The 17630-nt window shown below is 35.2% G+C and overlaps 1 protein-coding gene and 1 non-coding gene across 2 annotated transcripts; one reads left to right on the top strand and one right to left on the bottom strand.

Moving 5' to 3' along the window:
- Positions 1-2834: 2834 nt before the first annotated feature.
- Positions 2835-3875, top strand: LOC107060894 (two-component response regulator ORR30-like). The gene is made up of 3 exons (XM_015309425.1): positions 2835-3327; positions 3476-3549; positions 3624-3875. Exons 1-3 carry the CDS (start codon positions 2835-2837, stop codon positions 3873-3875), a joined length of 819 nt encoding a protein of 272 aa, XP_015164911.1.
- Positions 3876-14717: 10842 nt separating this feature from the next.
- On the bottom strand, positions 14718-14802 carry MIR8044 (microRNA MIR8044). The gene has a single exon (NR_127207.1). It is a non-coding gene; the product is annotated as a microRNA MIR8044 (primary transcript).
- Positions 14803-17630: the final 2828 nt, after the last annotated feature.

Raw genomic sequence — 17630 nt, 5'->3', positions numbered from 1 at the left:
CAGAAAAATGAGAGAAAATCTCTCTATTTATAGCCAACAAAGGGTAAAGGTCACAACCCTTTGGAAAGAAGACAACCTTTCAGAAAGAAGACAATCATTTAGAAAGGTCACAACACTTGAGAAAAGGCATAACCTTTCAAACGGTCACAATCCTTTAGAAAGGACACAACCTTTCATAAAGCTCACAACCCTTCGGATAGTCACAACTCTTCAGGAGAGTCACAACCCTTCATTTCCTGTTCACACCTTTAAAACCCAACATATACTACTAGGAAAACAATACAACAACTACTACTATTAGTACTACATCTAATCTAAAGCAATCTTCAGGTCATAAGCCTGGTTGACCAATTTCTCTACCCCGTTTCTTCTCCTTCTCTTTTGAACTCCGAAAACCAAGATTCGACTTGCATGTGTTAAGCATATTGTATGAGTAGCATGATGCTCACTTCTTAGCGCTTAGGCAACTACCTAAAAGTAAGTTTTTTGCTCTTTTCCTCTTACATAACAACGATGGAGGAGATAGTAAGAAAGTAGATCGATTGTATGAATTTAATCTTAAATGACCATGTTGTCTTTTTATTAAAGTGCATCACCTACCAGTATAGTAAAACAAAAATAAGAAGTACTAGAAGTTCTATACTTATTATATTAGCATATAAATCTCACACGAGACCAAAAAAATTCTAAAAACATGTTATTTGAAGTGAACTTGCTAGCATGACCAAAAAGATATTATCAACTAATTAATCTCGCCATTTCAATTTGTTTTTCTGTTTTAATTTGATAAAAAAATTAAGAAAGTAAAGAAAATTTTTGAATCTTGTGATCTTAAACTAAATATGTGTAGAATGTACCAAAATGTCCTTTAATCTTGTGATTTTAAACATGACTTGTAAAAAGTTAGAATTAAGGAGTTGCCAAATAAAGAAAGTGACAATTTTTTTTGAATGGACTAAAAATTAAAGTAAAATTCAAAAATTGAAACGGAGGGACAAAGTGATAAATATTGTCTGTATCGCGAAAATAGTCGAGACTAAATTATTTTAAACTCAAATTGATAGATTATCAACATCTTGCTTAATTACATCTCCCTAAGATTTTGACTACATTAGTTATTGACTTGCTATAAAGGTAGATTGACTTGCTATAAAGGAAGATTTTCAAAATCTAATATTCTCCCTCTATATTTAACTATTTGGCCAAATTTTATCCTTCATTTTGTATAAGGTGGTAGAACAAAAATTCAAAAATCTCTTCTTCTTCTTCTTTTCTCTCAAAATCTTCAAAGGCTAAGAGATGGATTGTGAGATAATTCCTAATGTAGATGTTCCTTCGGCCTATGTTGGCCTCAGAATTCTCTTGGTTGATCCTGATAAATCTTCTTTATCAAATATAGCAGCAATTCTTGAAGAACATTCCTTTAAAAGGTACAATAATTTTATGTCTCTTTTAGTTTTCTCTCATATGTGTTAAGCCTTTCCCCCTTAGTTTTTGTTGGATCTTCTAGGTAAATTCTCTACTTATAGTCTATAGTTAAAGAAGTGAATTTCTGTAAAATTGCTTATTGAAGCTTGTTTATAAGATACATGAAACTTATAGATCGAATTTAATTTTTTTTGGGTAGATTTGAGTGTTGAAATTCGAAGAAGAAAATTATTTTATTATTGGCAAAAAAAAAATGAGATGCACATAACTAAAACTTTTAGTAAATTTTAACATGTGTTTCAGTCATGTATGACTAAGTGCAGGTATGGATGAATAAATTACAACAATGCTTAATAAGATTGTTAGATTTGTTGTTGTTTTAATAAATTGATGGTTGAAATTTTTGTTTATGATGCTTGAGAACATAACAAATGGATATGACTAGTTAATTTATGTCATTAAATAATCTACGTAATGGATGTTTGAGAACATAAGATTTTTCTAAAATTTTAATTTGAATTGTCAAACAAGAACATTTAATCATTTGTTTAAACGCTCAATCGAAGCATATTTAGTTTAAATATCTAAATAAATTTTATTGTCAAGTGTAAAAGGTTATCGATAACTATATTCACTTAATCGTCAAATTTATCAAAGCTGAGTTGTACTTTAATTGGAAAAGAATCAGTTGGATTCTTAGGCAACAAGATTAAATTAATTAACTTATCAAATACTTTAATGATATTAGTCACCTAGCATCAATCAAATATTTCTTTCTTTACTTCTAATGTAATATTATTAGTCAATTCATACTACCTTTATCTGTGTAATAACATAAAGGAAAGGGAAGGTGTATCACTGATTATTATGAAAGTATCCACAACATACATATATTTTTTTGTGATATTTTCTAAGCTTGATTTTTGTTTATAGTAACTGCGATCGAACAAGCAACTATAGCTTTATTTATTCTCCGGGAACATATCGACCAATTCGACTTGGTCATGGTGGATGCCAACATGCTTGAAATGGACTACCTTGAATTCATCAAGTCCACTCAACTCATCAAAGACAAACCAATTATTTGTAAGATCATCTCCTCAAAATCTTAATTATTTTACGTAATTTAGTCTGTGCTATTCATTAATTCAAAAGTGTATTTAAATGTGTTAATATAACACAACATTATTAAACTTTATCTACTATAATAATATTAAAAGATTGACTTCTAAACACATTAGTGTTACTTGTAGTTTCTATTTACATATATATTTGGTCAAATTCTTTATTTATATAAGTTCCTTACAAAGTAGTGTTTATAAATTTGAACATCTAACTTCCTCGACAATTTTAGATACCTCATTTAATTAATATTTTGTTCTTGATTTTTTATTTTTGGTTTAGTGATGTCTCCAGAGGTGACGATCGAAATGATAAAAGATGCACCAACACAAGGGATATGCTTCATTTTTAAGAAGTCGCTCATTTCATCATTGAAACTCAAGGATGTATGGAAGCATGTGAAGTGGCACAATAAAAAGGCAAATGAGAAATCACAACACTACAACGCTAATCAAGTTTATGTAATGGACAACACATCTTGTCCTACGAAAATGCAAGACAGAAAGGGAAAAAGCATAGCGAATTGCTCTAAGACTTATCAAGATCAAGAGGTTGGGCCTTTAATAGAAAAAGATGAGGCAAAAAGGTCTAAGAGATTCAGAAGTACTAATGAGGAGGCACAAGTTAAATATAGTGGTCCTTCAGAAAAAGAGGAGGATCATTCTTTGCTTTCGAAAATAAGTACAGAAAGACCAGAAAAGAAAAGACGAAACCTAAAATGGACAACAGAGCTTGATAAGAAATTAGATAAGGTTGTTCGCGAGCTAGGAGACAAAGGTAAGTGTTCAAAGATTTTGTTTTTATTCCGGCAGAGAGAAGTAGAAAAAATAAGAATGTTGGTTAAGGAAAATCCTAAGTTGACATTTTCTGAATGTTCACAATTTTACTATTAAATTCTTATTATTGTCTTACCATGTTGATTTAGCTGGTCCTAAAAATGTGCTGGAGAAGATGTGTGTGCAGGATTTGACTATGGGATGTCTCACCTACCGTCTAAAGGTATCCAAGTATGAAAAAAACATTTATGATTCAAGGTTTTGTCAATTTTTCCTAATATTTTTCATCTAATGTAGAAATACCGATTCCAAAAACGACAAGCTTCGAATGTTCAACCAGTTCCTTCAACGAACTTCAACGACGAACAACATTCCAATGTGTTGAATTCAAGTAACTTCAATGAATCATTTCAAGGAGCAGACATACCTCAACCACCAGAAGTTCCTTTTGTAGCTTTACCAAGTTCAAAAGATTCTTCTTTGAACGAGTGCGATGATTGGATTAATGAATTTCTACAACTTGATGATTTTGAGCTGAAATTAAGCTAGTAAATCAGAGTGTCAGATCCTACAACTTGCTAGATTACATGCCCTTTTTGAAAGCTCAACTCAAACATTCCTAGTTGTTCAATAGTTTTTATTGATCTATTGTAGAACTCAAACAATCTTCAACTTTTGTTCTTTTGCATATGAAATGATTGTATGAATATTTTATTTTTCATTTTGTTGTGTATGCTTTACTCATAAGACATGGATCACCTTCTTGAATCAATTTTCAATATGCTCGCATCATGCCTTCTTCTATTTTATTTTATTTTTTGTGAAGAAGAAGTTGGTGTGATTTCTTCTATTGATGTTTTATGAAGGAATAATATAATATCAAAGAACAAAAGTGATTATAGAACAGGCAAAGATACTGATTATCTCGTAGCTTCCCAACTAGTCAACTGTTGTTTCCAGGAATAAATAAACAGATTTGAAAGTGCAGAACTTTATACTGGTTGGGATCCAATGTGGATCTTACGTCCAGTCCGCTTGGGTTGCAAGGGTGTTCTCTTCTAGCCTTTAGAATCTTTGTAGTGAGTACAAGTTTGAGTATAGTTCCTATGTCTACACTCATCTTTTTCTTTTGATACAAAGCCTTGCCAACAATATTTTTTTCTTCTCTCTTTTTTGTTTAAACAGTAGAAACTAAGTAATACAATGCTTGTTAAAAATAGAGTAGATAATGTAGGACGATTCAGACTCGTTGTACACCTTCTTCTTTCACAGACGCAGCTTTTAAAGTGTTAAGACTTGAATCTTCTAAATGAAGAGATAGCAACCCAAGAGATTTGATCCTAGGAAAAGAAGGCAATGGAGATCCTTATTTTCCAAGAATAATGTTAAGGCTAATCTTCGATTTCCTTTTTGATTGTCCTTGATCTCTTTATTGAATTCTTGCTGATTGTCATCTTCCTTGATTGATGAATCTAAAGCAACAAACATTAAGCAATCAAACCAACATCAGTAGTATTCATTCTCCCCCTTTGGCATCAGCAAAAAGGAAAGAAGAAAGCATCCAACAAAAGCAGAAAACACACAGCAGTTTTAAGAAGGGCAACACAGCCTATTACAAAACAGAGTAGCAAAACAAAACAGAGAGCAGGAGTTTGAAACATAAGAGCAAACACATTAACGAGGACGCAAGAAGTAGTTAAGTGTGTTGACAATAACGGTGGACATCTCCTCAAACTTGGAGGAAAGAGAAGTGGAAATGGCTTTGGAGCCAGTCTGAACCTTAGTCGCAATCTTGATAGCCTCTTTGACAATCTGATCGATCCTTAGCATATGCGAGCCACATCTGCACCTGTTTTCTTAGTTACATCCTTCATATTATCTATCTTGAGGTGAGCAACAAGTAGGAGATCTTTAAGAGAGTCCACCTGTTCCCCATGGCAGTCATCATGGTCATAAGGTCGCTTACCTGAGTGAAAGTGATAGACATAGCATCCAATTTTGCATTCATATAAGCAAAGATTCTCCAGAGCAGCATTAAGTTTTGCAGAGGATACAGACGTGGGAAATGAGGGTTTTGACTTCAGATTCTTTGCAGCAACATCTTCTGAATCATTCTTAAGAACCCAAGAGGAATCATTACGAGAGTATCCCATGCTAACACAGGTACGAGAATTGTAGCATTGTTTGATGAAAATAGGAGGGAAGTCACCAAGACACATGAAGTGAGATTCCAGTATGCGAGTTATGAGCATACCAAAGGGTAGACTGGAGGGTTAAGAAATAACATACACCATGGCTGAGAGGATAAACGAGAAGAGATGAAATTTTATCCGAGAAACAAGACAGTATGTGAGCAGAGTGTCACGCTGAGTGAACATAGAGTGAGAACCAGCTCTAGGAAGGAGGGTAGTAGCAACAATATGGGCAATACCACGAGTCTCAAAAGATAGATATTTGGGACCTAGATGAGAAGGAATGGTAGCAGAAGGGTAAATAACGAGTTCATGTTTGGCCTGTTCGAAAGAGACATCGCATTCAGAAGGCCAACAATTTTTGGGAGGATCCGTGATACCAGAACAAGAGATATCAAAGATAGAGTCAAATTTTTTGCAGTCAAAAAAGATGCGCTTACCAAGTACTAAAGATTCAATTTTTCCTGCCTTAGAAGAATGGAGGTTTGCATAAAAAATAAAGAAACAGAGAGTTGCGTAAATAAAGAGTCACATTCAGAAGGAACGTAATTAAAAGTAAGAAACCCAATATACCAGGCGTGAGAAAAAAATTGAAAAAGGAAAACATTCAATACACGAAAGAACTTAAACAATTTAAGGGATTTTCAATGATGTTTAAAGATTTTCGGAGTGCAAAATCTTTCTTCTAAAGGAGGTTTCGTAAAAATATCAATCAGTTGAAATTTTTGTGCTAATAAAAGATATTTCAATGTCTCCATTAAGAACATGATCACAAATAAAATGATGCTTAATATCAATGTGCTTAGCAAGAGAATGATGCATAGAGTTTTTTGAAAGACAGATAGAACTAGAATTATCACACATGTAGTTCTTCCAAGGAAGCCTTTACTCTAGCAGTCGACAAGTTTCTAGCCATGACCGAACCTCTTCTTTGAGAAGCTTTCCAAATTGTACGCCCATCAACTGACAAATAATGTACAGACAAATAAATTGTGGCTATCCTTTTAGAGTCATCATGCAAGGTTAATGGCAAAGTAGAGCTCCAAAATAACATAATCTTCTTACTGGACCATGTTGTTACGTGTAAGGAGAGACTTCTTATACCACTGTAAACATGGCTATATGTTGGAATGGTAGCAACTGAACATATAGAATCAATATGCACAACAGGGGAATGCATAAACCACTGCCATCCCGTATCCCACATTCGATTGATGTTATCAGAAGATCTATGCAAACAAAACATTCTAGTCATATCCATCAAAATTTCTCGTACATTACTTGTGTGACCAGTTAACTTCAGGGTCTTCAGACTTATCCCTGGATCCCATATGGGAACAACCAGTCCATTTCCAATTAATTCGAGAACTTGCTCTTAATTCCTACGAATACATGTACTACTTGGACATGATCCCTTCTGGACATTTTATCAAACAAGTAGAAGCAACTCTAGTTTTTTTAATTTCCACATATTCAAGTAATGTATTAAGGCATACACTGGACAGATCAAGCTCTCGAGTACACTCAAAGATAAGAGAATCGAGTTTTACCTGTGGATCGTCAAGTATATGAAAGTCGTGAGGCCAAATTATCTCTGTCTCATCGCAGTTCAGGCCTTCACCTCCTAGAGATGTATCACTTCCAATACGAATGTCGCACACACAATCAATGCTGTGTAAGCAACCTCCTGCACTTCCTGGAGATGTAAGATCAGTTTTGATACAAATTGTACACTCAAAATCAATGTTGCATACACAACATATTATACTTCGCAAAGATGTAGCATCGATTCCGATACAAATGTTGCACTTGCAATTGACTTTGCATACACTACGTTCAGTTTCATCAGAGTTCAGATTTGGTACTGGTGTTGACCTCCTTGCTATGGCGTTCAATCATTCTAGGATCAATTCTAGTGTTCCCTTAATGCCCACCTCTGCTTCATTGAGTTTTCTGCCGCCAGTGGTCAATCTCTCAAGAATCTCGCCCTGTTTGTTAAGTGGATTGTTCATTGTTAATCTTCACGCACAGGTCGCAGAACCAAGGATCATATACCAATTGTTATGATCAAACTAATTAAACTCAGAATTTAAACTAAGCAAATCAAACTCTTAACAGTTTTTTTGGGGAATTTTCTCGGGTTTATATTAAGCAAAACTGAACTCAATTACAGAATAGAAATTACTAATATGAAATGGAAATAACTGAAATACGGAATCTCCATAGATGAGATAAACTTGTAACATGTAACAGAAGAAGAAAGAGGAGAATTTAGGGATAGGAGAAGAAGAGGAAGAATAGTTTAGAGAGAATTGAGGAAGGTGAGGAAAATACCCAACTGATCGATGCCCCTCTTTGCTCTTTCCGGGACTTAGTTATAGGATGCTGATGCTCACGTGCAATCACAGCCCTTCAGCTTCATAAACTCCAATTAAATCTCATGCGTCCAGGTATTATAATTCTATTCGTCGTTTCTTTATTCTTCACTTAGCTCATTTATTCAGGTCATGACATTCCCGCCCAGATCAAACAATCCTTTACCCAAATGATGATTATCAAAAGTCTGTCCCATCCAGGTTCATGACAAACTCATAATCAAGAATTTAGAATTCATAAATAATAACTCGACTCATATAAGAGATTCTCGAAACTAAGGGTATAATCCTAGATTTAACTCTTACTGACTGAATTAAGATGTAGGGCGTGAGGAAGAACTCAGTCCATCACTATGTATTACATACCTGGAAGAACAAAGTTCTTGGTGAAACTGAGATTGGCTTGAAAACCATAGCTTTCTCCTCTTGGATCCTTGCTCTAAGACTTCAATTGAACTTTCAAATATGGCTGGAGATGTTTGACAGAAAACTCATCATCTGAAAGCATGGTCAAGCAAACATCTCTGGCCATATTTGAAACTTGAATTTAAGTATGCATTGCTCTTGATGACAATTACCTTGATATCGAAGACTTGGAACTACATTGATAGACAAACAATTTTCCTTCCTCACTACTATCTCGAGAGAAGCAATTGGCCTGGGATGATGTCATTGGTTCGTTTCTTCTCTTTTCCTATCGGGAACTTCCTTTCTGAGTCGACATGCTTCCTTGTTCGTGAGAATTTCCTCCATTCTGTGTTGTCTCCTCACTAAGCACTCTTCTTGACATTTCTACCAATTGAATTTAGATGGTTTGAAAAGAAACACATACTTATTGAATAGTAATTCATTGACAATAGGTTTATAAACATCAACAGAATGCATAAGCTTTGAAGAACAAACCAAACTTACCTCTAAGCAGACAGGCAAAGAAAAACGCAAGCTTGAGATATTTACCTCCAAGAACTCAAACATGTGCAGCAGAACTATACAACAACATACCCTCAGCTAAAAAAGTGAGTTATTCAGGAAAAAAATGCAGCAAACCAAGAAACGTGAAGCAGAACTGTAATAACAGAAAAGAGATTCCCACATAATACAAACAGAGTTGCAAAGAAATTCAATGGCTCTATCAAAATCAGAGAGAAAAAAATCATTAGCTTCTCAACCATATGTAGTGGGTTCTGTTATCAACTTAACTTAGATGTTTTTATTAACAATACATACTTTGCTGAATTGTCATTCACAAAGAGTTGATTCACTCATCAACTGAGTTTAGATGGTTCGAAAAGTAACATATACTTAAAAACAAACCAAACTTCCCAAGATGAGGCACCCAACAATTTTTATAAACATAATTACTAGAAATGTGATCTCTTTCCATTAATCGGGTAACAAGGAATTACATTATGGAGACCATAACAATCAGAAACAAAAGTAACCCCAACTTCAAAATACCCTAACCCCACAAACTAAAACACTACCTACAACCACTAACACCCTAACCTCCAAATCCATATAAGGTCCTTCCCTGCCTCTTAAAGGCATACACAACATCCCGTTAACTGGCATGCTCAGTGTATGTAACAGTATCACGAATCATACTGTGCCGGTTGATGTCGCACCCTGCAGTAGAAATCAGGAACTCCCTATTATCTTTGGTGTCTTCTCTTTTAATTTAATATGTCTCTGGAGTTGTGCATCACATGAGGTGGCCACACCAAAATTGAAAAGCAAAAAAAAAAAAAGAAGGAACTTGTGAACAGAGATTATCAGTATTTTAGAAATTGTCACAATAATGACAGAAAACATACAAAGTTAATATTAGAGCCTGCTGAGAACTATTCATTCAACCACTACAACTTGTCACTAGACTACCACTAACTAATTAACACCTAACCTATATGATATGCTCTGTATTACTCCACCAATTGTGAACTTTCATTTCGCAACATCACCAAAATGGGGGAAAATAACACAATGAAATGAACGAACTCATACCAATCATGTGTCACTGTAAGTGGAGATGGATAATTTCTAATTGGAAATATAGTCCTTCGTCAGTGAAGTACTGATGAACATCCGCTCAATTCTCTATTCTTGTCCGATATGTATCATAAACAGCGAATGCCCATCAAATTTGAAACTGATTTGCACAGTTCGATAAAGTGATAAGTGACATTAAAGAGTACAAAGAAATTACCTGGTAAACAAATGCATATCACCTAAACTGTCATATATTCACAAAGAATTGATTCAAATGTCCCTTGAAATTTAGATGGTTTGAAAGGCACCACATACTTATTGAATAGTCATTGATAGACGACGATTCCCTCAGGTGAGATGCGTTATAAGGAGGTGTGAGGAAGATGCCGCGGAGGAGGTACACAGCTGATATTAAAGATCCCTTCCAGAGAAGTTTCTGGCTCAAGACTTTTGATGCATCGAAAAAAGCTTCTAGGGCTTATGATACAGCAGCGAGGAGGTATCACAGCCACATAGCCGTAACTAAATTTCCACAAGATAACCTCAGAGGTCACCCTTGCACTGTCAAAGAGCATGTCAAACCGTCATCGAATATTAAATGTATGACATTTCGTAAGTCCCTTTTCTTTTAATTTCCTTTCAAATTCAAAAAATATAAAAGGAAAATGAAACAATAAGAGAGGACCAACTTTGTTAATTTCGAGAAATCTATGGATCAATTCTGATTCTTTCTTGTTCTCTTGATACTTTTTTGATCGAGATGTATAGATCCTTGATTCTTTTCAGATCAAGATGTATAGACCCTCAATTATTTTCCGATCGAGATGTATATATCCTTGATTCTTTCCCGATCGAGATAGCTAGATCGTTGATTCTTTTTTGATAGCGATGTATAGATTCTATTCATTGATCAACACGAAAATGTGAGTCGATGTTTGGTTCCGCACTGAATCATCATTTTAATGCTCTGAATATCCATAAGAATGTTGGAGCTCTATTCTTTTGTTGTTGGTTTTTTGCAAACAAGCTTCTCGAGAAAATCGCGGGTGTTTTGGAGGTTATCTAGAGTAAAATTAGTTACCTCATGTGGCCGTGATACCTCCTCACCGCCGGTCTTAAGCCCTAGCAGCTTCTTCGGTGTATCAAATGTTCCAAGCAAAACACTTCTCCTCTGGCCAGGATCACTGATCTCAGTTGTGTACCTCCCCCGTGGCATCTTCCTCGCACCCCCTAAAACGCATCTCACCTGATGGAATCGTCGCCTTGCTGATTTTCCTCCTGCGTCATTTGAAACCGATAGAAGAATTTTTTTATATGATGAAATGAATGAGTGAGCTAAAAAAGAAGAGGGGGAGTGGTTGATATAGAGATCTCTCAGGGGGGTTTCTTGATGGAATCGCCGCCTTTTATTTTTCCTCTGCATTATTTGGTACACAGAAGAAACCTTTTATATGAAGAGAAGAAGAATGAATGAGCAAAAAAGGAAAAGGGAGAGTGGTTTATATAGTAGACAGCTTTCAAGGGGGGTTTGTGAATACATGATATTTGAGTTGTTTAGGAAAACATCTACTAAATTATTTTAAAATTAGAAAAATGACTTCTCTAAGGAAAATAAATTTTATTAATACATTCCAAATTCAACATTTGTCGGATTATATATTATTTGCTATTAGAAGAGTGAGTGAGGATCTAGAATCAACATGATTGTTTCATCAAATTAAAATTCAATATTGAGGGCAGTTTGGACTCTCAACAACATTAGGTAGACGTGTCATTTAAGCCTCATTTGTTTTCATTAAGATTTAAACGTCTGAATCTGAATGAATGATTAAAGAAAACATGACTTGCAATCACAAGGAAACAGAGAAATAAAGAATTTCAATACCATTATACACCAACAAGGGGAACCGCTCCGCTTTTATTTCTTGTGTTACTCTTCAGTATATGTTTGCACATTTTGTGTATTGCATTCCACAATAAGATAAAGTAGTTGTCTTTTCCACATTACGAATATTATGTAGGAACTTTTTAAGCTTCTTCATTTATTTGTAATACATTGTTACTACCATTCTCTTTTTTTTGGGTTTGTCAGAAACAAAAAAATACATAGAAATTGGCAGTCAGCAATGACAACATGTACCTTAGATTGATGAGACAGTAAATGTGGTTGTGAGCACTGATAGCCTGTTGCAAGAAAAGCAATCAATTATCAAAAGAAATGACGAACTCAATATATTACTAGGCTCCAAGTGCATGAAATCTTGATGAAGCTTAGAGTGTCTCAAATATTGGAAATATTCATACAAATTTGTATAAATGTGTCTCAACTTTTGAAAAGTTACCTCAGCTACATAAATCTCCATTGCTGATCATGTATGGTTGGGCATCATGTAGGGTCCCTAAGATTTTAGCATTTCCAGCCCAGCTTGCTGGATTGGTGGATGTCATTCATAGCCCTATCGATACCTTTGCACTCACCAACAAGCAAGGACGCTGCTAATAATGGAATCTTGTCTATTCTTCAAGTTGAGCCAACCTTACTCTGCCATGTGCATCAAAGTTCAAAGAAGATATCCCCTTGAATGTCAGATCCCTCTAGTCCAAGATTCTCAAGATTTAATGAGCCTCATGTTGTCTCCGCAATAACACATTGAAATTGTCCAATATAATCCCAAGAGGATTGTGCATCTCCAGAAATTCAATGTCAACAATTGACTCCTTCACAAACGATACATCTGAAGTTGAAGAATCAGCTGAACCAGGAGTCAATTTGGATTTATATTTGCAGATCTCCTAGATTGGCAAAATGAACTCGCAAAAAGAATATCATGAAATTCCATTGAAAGACACTACCGCACATCTTAAAGATTTCCAAGAGGTCAATCTTAGTATGGAACTGAAAGCCTAATCAATTTTGACCTACCTCTGCACATTATAATTTTGAAAGGCAAATGCAGTATCAATCCGACCTAACAATGCCTTGTTTCAGAAATAATTGTTGAGGCACATGCATCATGCCTAGGTATTAGCAAAAGAATCTTCCATGTTTCAATGGGAAAGAAACCTTGGCTTGTGCATCATTTTGGCTTTCTTCTCAAATACCTATTTTTAAGATCATTGCTTATTAATCATGTATAGACGAACAAGTTATAATCATTATTAAAGTTTCTCCGCCACATAACAGGATAATTTAGTAGAATTATAACGAAGCAAGCTTGGCAGGAAATGACCAAATACCAAAGGGACAGAAGTGACTCGATGTCCTATAAATAAACATGATACGAACTGGCTACAATCATGAATTGCAAAATACATCAGCATTTTTATGATTCTTTCAGCATATATTATTTCTACACATTAATAGAACACAACTTTAGTTAGCACAACTAAAACCTTAAAAGTTCCTATACTCCATGTTTACAGGGTAGGAGAGAGTTTGTCAACTTACCAACTAGTAAAATGTTTACTCCTATGTCATGCTGCAGGATTAGAGCAACCACAAATAGCCAAGCTCCAGCAGGTGTATCAGTCATACCAGTTCCACCAGAATGATTTAGGAGAACCAGCAAGTTGAAATCTCAAGTCTAAAATCCCCAAAAGAGAACCCTAACAGGAAGGCTGTTCGCAAAGGAAACTTGACGTAAATTTCAAAAACAACAAATCCAAGTAATACTCTATGGTTTTATAATGTCTGAATTAAACTGGAATAATAATACAGCTACAGTTGTACCTGCATCATGAAAAGATGCAGGTCGAATAACATCAGTACATTGAATGTACGAGTATGTAATATAGCTGAGGAAAATAAATAACTGAACTGAAGAGGCTGAAGCAACATACTCAACTGAATGTAAAGCATAAGTAGAAATAAAACCATTTAAATGATTTACTAATAAAATGTTAACTCAATGAAGTGTCAAATATAAATATGATAATGAAATACCCTTTACTCAATCAGGGAGATTCTTTAACCGACAACCATCACTATGAGCTTTGAGATGATACAGCATCTCGCCCACGTTGTCAGAATTGTCTTGTACCTTGTCGGGGTATTGAACATACTCAACTCATGGATCCATCTAATAGGCGTTCTCAGAGGCAGTGAGGAGTCGCCCAAATGTCAATACGATCCTATCCCACACTAGCTACATGGTTTATGGGGAATGTGAATTGACTAAACTCTTCCCCATATCGATACTCAATACTATTCTCAAAATATATGACTCAATGCTCAAGTAAAAATACTCTCTGGGTTGAGATAAGTTCTCAAAAGGGCCTCTTTAAGAGGTAATTGCTCTGTACTCAATTTCTTGTAATCCCTGAAAGCTCTTTATACCATTCTGAAAAATAGTACTTTCTTTTCAACATAAAAATGATACTTTTGGGAATCCTTTAGTTCCCTTAAACTCTTGTCAAAATAGACATTTATACTTTAACTTGCTATTGAACTCATGCTAACTTCTCAAAAATAAATTTAAGGAAAGATGCTTGTTTTAAAGATTCTCAATCAAAACTCAGAAAGCAGGGTTCATGTGGGATTATCAACATGAATAATTACTCAAAGATCTCAAAGCATAATATAGTGCAATTATTCATAATCAAGAATTTAGAATTCATAAATAATAACTCGACTCATATAAGAGACTCTCGAAGCTAAGGGTATAATCCTAGATTTAACTCTTACTGCCTGAATTAAGATGTAGGGCATGAGGACGAACTCAGTCTATCACTAGGAATAACCATACATACCTGGAAGAACAAAGCTCTTGGGAAACACAGAGATTGGCTTGAAAACCTAGCTTTTTCCTCTTGGATCCTTGCTCGATGACTTCATTTTAAGTTTCAAATATCGCTGGAGATGTTTGTCAGAAAACTCATCATCTGAAAGCATGGTCAAGCAAACATCTCCAACCATATTTGAAACTTGAATTGAAGTCTCGTTGTTGCATTTAACGCTTGATCTGAGCTTGATCCATGAAACACTCGCGTAAACAAGAAAGATGTCAGTTTAGAAGCAAAATTGGTGCTCAAGATTAAGATTTCAATGGATGATAATAATCTATAATATGACTTGGAAGATTTCAAAGGAAACTTGGCATAAATTTCAAAAACAAGAAATCCAAGTAAAACTCTAGGGTTTTATAATGTATGAATCAAAACTCGAATAATACAGCTACAACTGTAGATAGAAGATCTTTGGAGCATTCCACGAGAACAAAATATGACAATATCAGAGAAGAAGATGTTTCAAACAATCATTACAGATGTTCAGCTGAAGTTCTACTGAAGTAAAACTGAATTTCAAAAAGATCAAATTGAAGTTTAACCAACGAAACAACTGAACAAAATCTCTAACTTGCACAACTACATCAACTGAAATTAAGGGTAACAACAATAAATTCCTTGAATATGTCAAAGGAGAGCAGTAAGTAACTTAACAACAAAAACATAGTGTGAATATTGCTAGCTGAAGACTAGAGGGTGTTTAAACAATTAATCGACTGCAATTATAGTTATGCATAATGCTAGGAACTAAAAAGGCCAACAAGAGGTGTGTAAGTATTTCTTCTCATATGAAATACACCAACAAATTTAATCTTATATTATGTTTTAACCAATAAGAAGACATGCAAGAAAAAACACAAGCTTCAGATATTTACCTTTAAGAACTCAAGCATGTGCAGCAAAACTGTACAACAACAACAACAACATGCACTTGCCCCTACCTTTGGGGGTAGAGAAACTATTTTCGATAAACCCTCAGATCAAAAAAATGAGGTTAGCCGAGCCTTTTATTGGTACATTGATCAATAAGATCTCTAACTTGCACAACTTCATCAACTGGCACTAAGGATAACAAAAATAAATTCAAAGAACACATCAAAGCAGAGCAGCAAGTACCTGAACAATAAAGACATGTAAATATCTCAAGTTGAAAGACTAATGTTAGTTTAATCAATTATTTGATGGCAATTATAATTATGCATAACAATGCTGGGAACTAAAACGGCTGAAACAACAACTACATACCCTGTGAAATCCCACAAGTAAGGTGTGGAGAGGATAGAATGTACGTAGACATTACCAATACCTCGTGTAGGTAGAAAGGTTGTTCCCGAAGGACCCTCGGCTCAAGAGGTGTATATTGCAATTATTTCTTCTCATAAGAAATACACCAACAAATTTAATCCCAAGTTTTAAACCAATACGTGACAGGCAAAGGTAAAAAATAAGCTTGAGACATTTACCTCTCCAAAATCAGAAATGTGCAGCAGAACAATAATATAGAAAATATATCCCCACATCTAAGAAACAGAGTTCTAGAGAAACCCAATGGCTCTAGCAAAATCAAAGAGAAAATTAGCACAATTTCTCAGCATATGAATTGAAACGGCTTATCTACCTCCACAAGGTAATGGAAAGGTCCGCATAAACTCTATCCTCCCCAAACCTCACTAGTGGGATTTCACTGGGTATGTTGTTGTTGTCTCATCCATAAGAAGCTGGTTCGGTTATCAACTAAACTTAAAAGCTTTCAAGAGCAGTGCGTACTTCCTAAATTCATACTCAATATCATAGATACATAAAGATTTCTGTGGAAAATCGTATTCGCTGAAAGTCGTACATGCGGCTCGGAGGGAGATCCGTTATATCAGTACAAATTCTTGTCAGTCTGCAAGGGATATCGAAGACTTGGAACTACATTAATAGACAAAGCAGTTTCCTTACTCACTACTATCTCGAGAGAAGCAATCGGTTTGGGATGATGTCATTGGTTCATTTCTTCTCTTTTCCTATCGGGAGCTTCCTTTCTGAGTCCACATGCTTCCTTGTTCGCAAGAATTTCCTCGCTTCGGCGTTGTCTCCCCACTAAGCACTCTTCTTGACGTTTCTACCAATTGAATTTAGATGGTTTAAAAAGAAACACATACTTATTGAATAGTAATTCATTGACGATAGGTTTATAAACATCAACAGAATGCATAAGCTTTGAAGAACAAACCAAACTTACCTCTAAGCAGACAGGCAAAGAAAAACACAAGCTTGAGATATTTAACTCAAACATGTGCAGCAGAACAATACAACAACAACAGACCGCAGGTCAAAAAGTGAAGTTATTCATGAAAAAATTGCAGCAAACCAAGATACATGAAGCAGAACTGTAATAACAGAAAAGAGATCTCCACATAAGTGGGAGCACTACCTGCTATCTACCCGGGGATGCCATTGGGAGCAAAATCACAGTCCAAAGAAATTTGGAATTCTGTCTTGGAGAAATGTGAGAAGAAGATGGTCAGATGGAAAGCACAATATTTATCAAAGGGGGGCAGGCTCACTTTGATAAATGCAGTCTTGGATGCCCTTCCTACGTACATGCTAACTTTGTTCCCAATACCTGCAGGAGTAGTACAGAGATTGGATAAACTAAGAAGGGATTTTTTCTGGCGAGGAAACAAGAAAAGAAAGGGATGCCATCTGGTAAAATGGGAAGTTATGATCACCGGAAAAAACAAGGAGGATTAGGCATCAAAAATTTGAAGAACCAAAGCAAGGCTCTAAAGCTGAAATGGTTGTGGAGATATGCTCATGAACCACACTCAATGTGGAGCAAGGTGATTAAACTGAAGTACGGAGAGATGGATTCATGGGTCACCAAGGAAGCAACCAATCCCTATGGTGTTACTGTTTGGAGATTAATTAGGAACTGGTGGCCTTTCCTAAGGAATCATACTACTATAACAGTACACAAT

The sequence above is a fragment of the Solanum tuberosum genome, unplaced genomic scaffold (assembly GCF_000226075.1).
Source record: "Solanum tuberosum cultivar DM 1-3 516 R44 unplaced genomic scaffold, SolTub_3.0 scf00101, whole genome shotgun sequence".
In the NCBI taxonomy this organism is placed as follows: Eukaryota; Viridiplantae; Streptophyta; class Magnoliopsida; order Solanales; family Solanaceae; genus Solanum; species Solanum tuberosum.
This window is presented reverse-complemented; position numbering and strand designations above follow the sequence as displayed.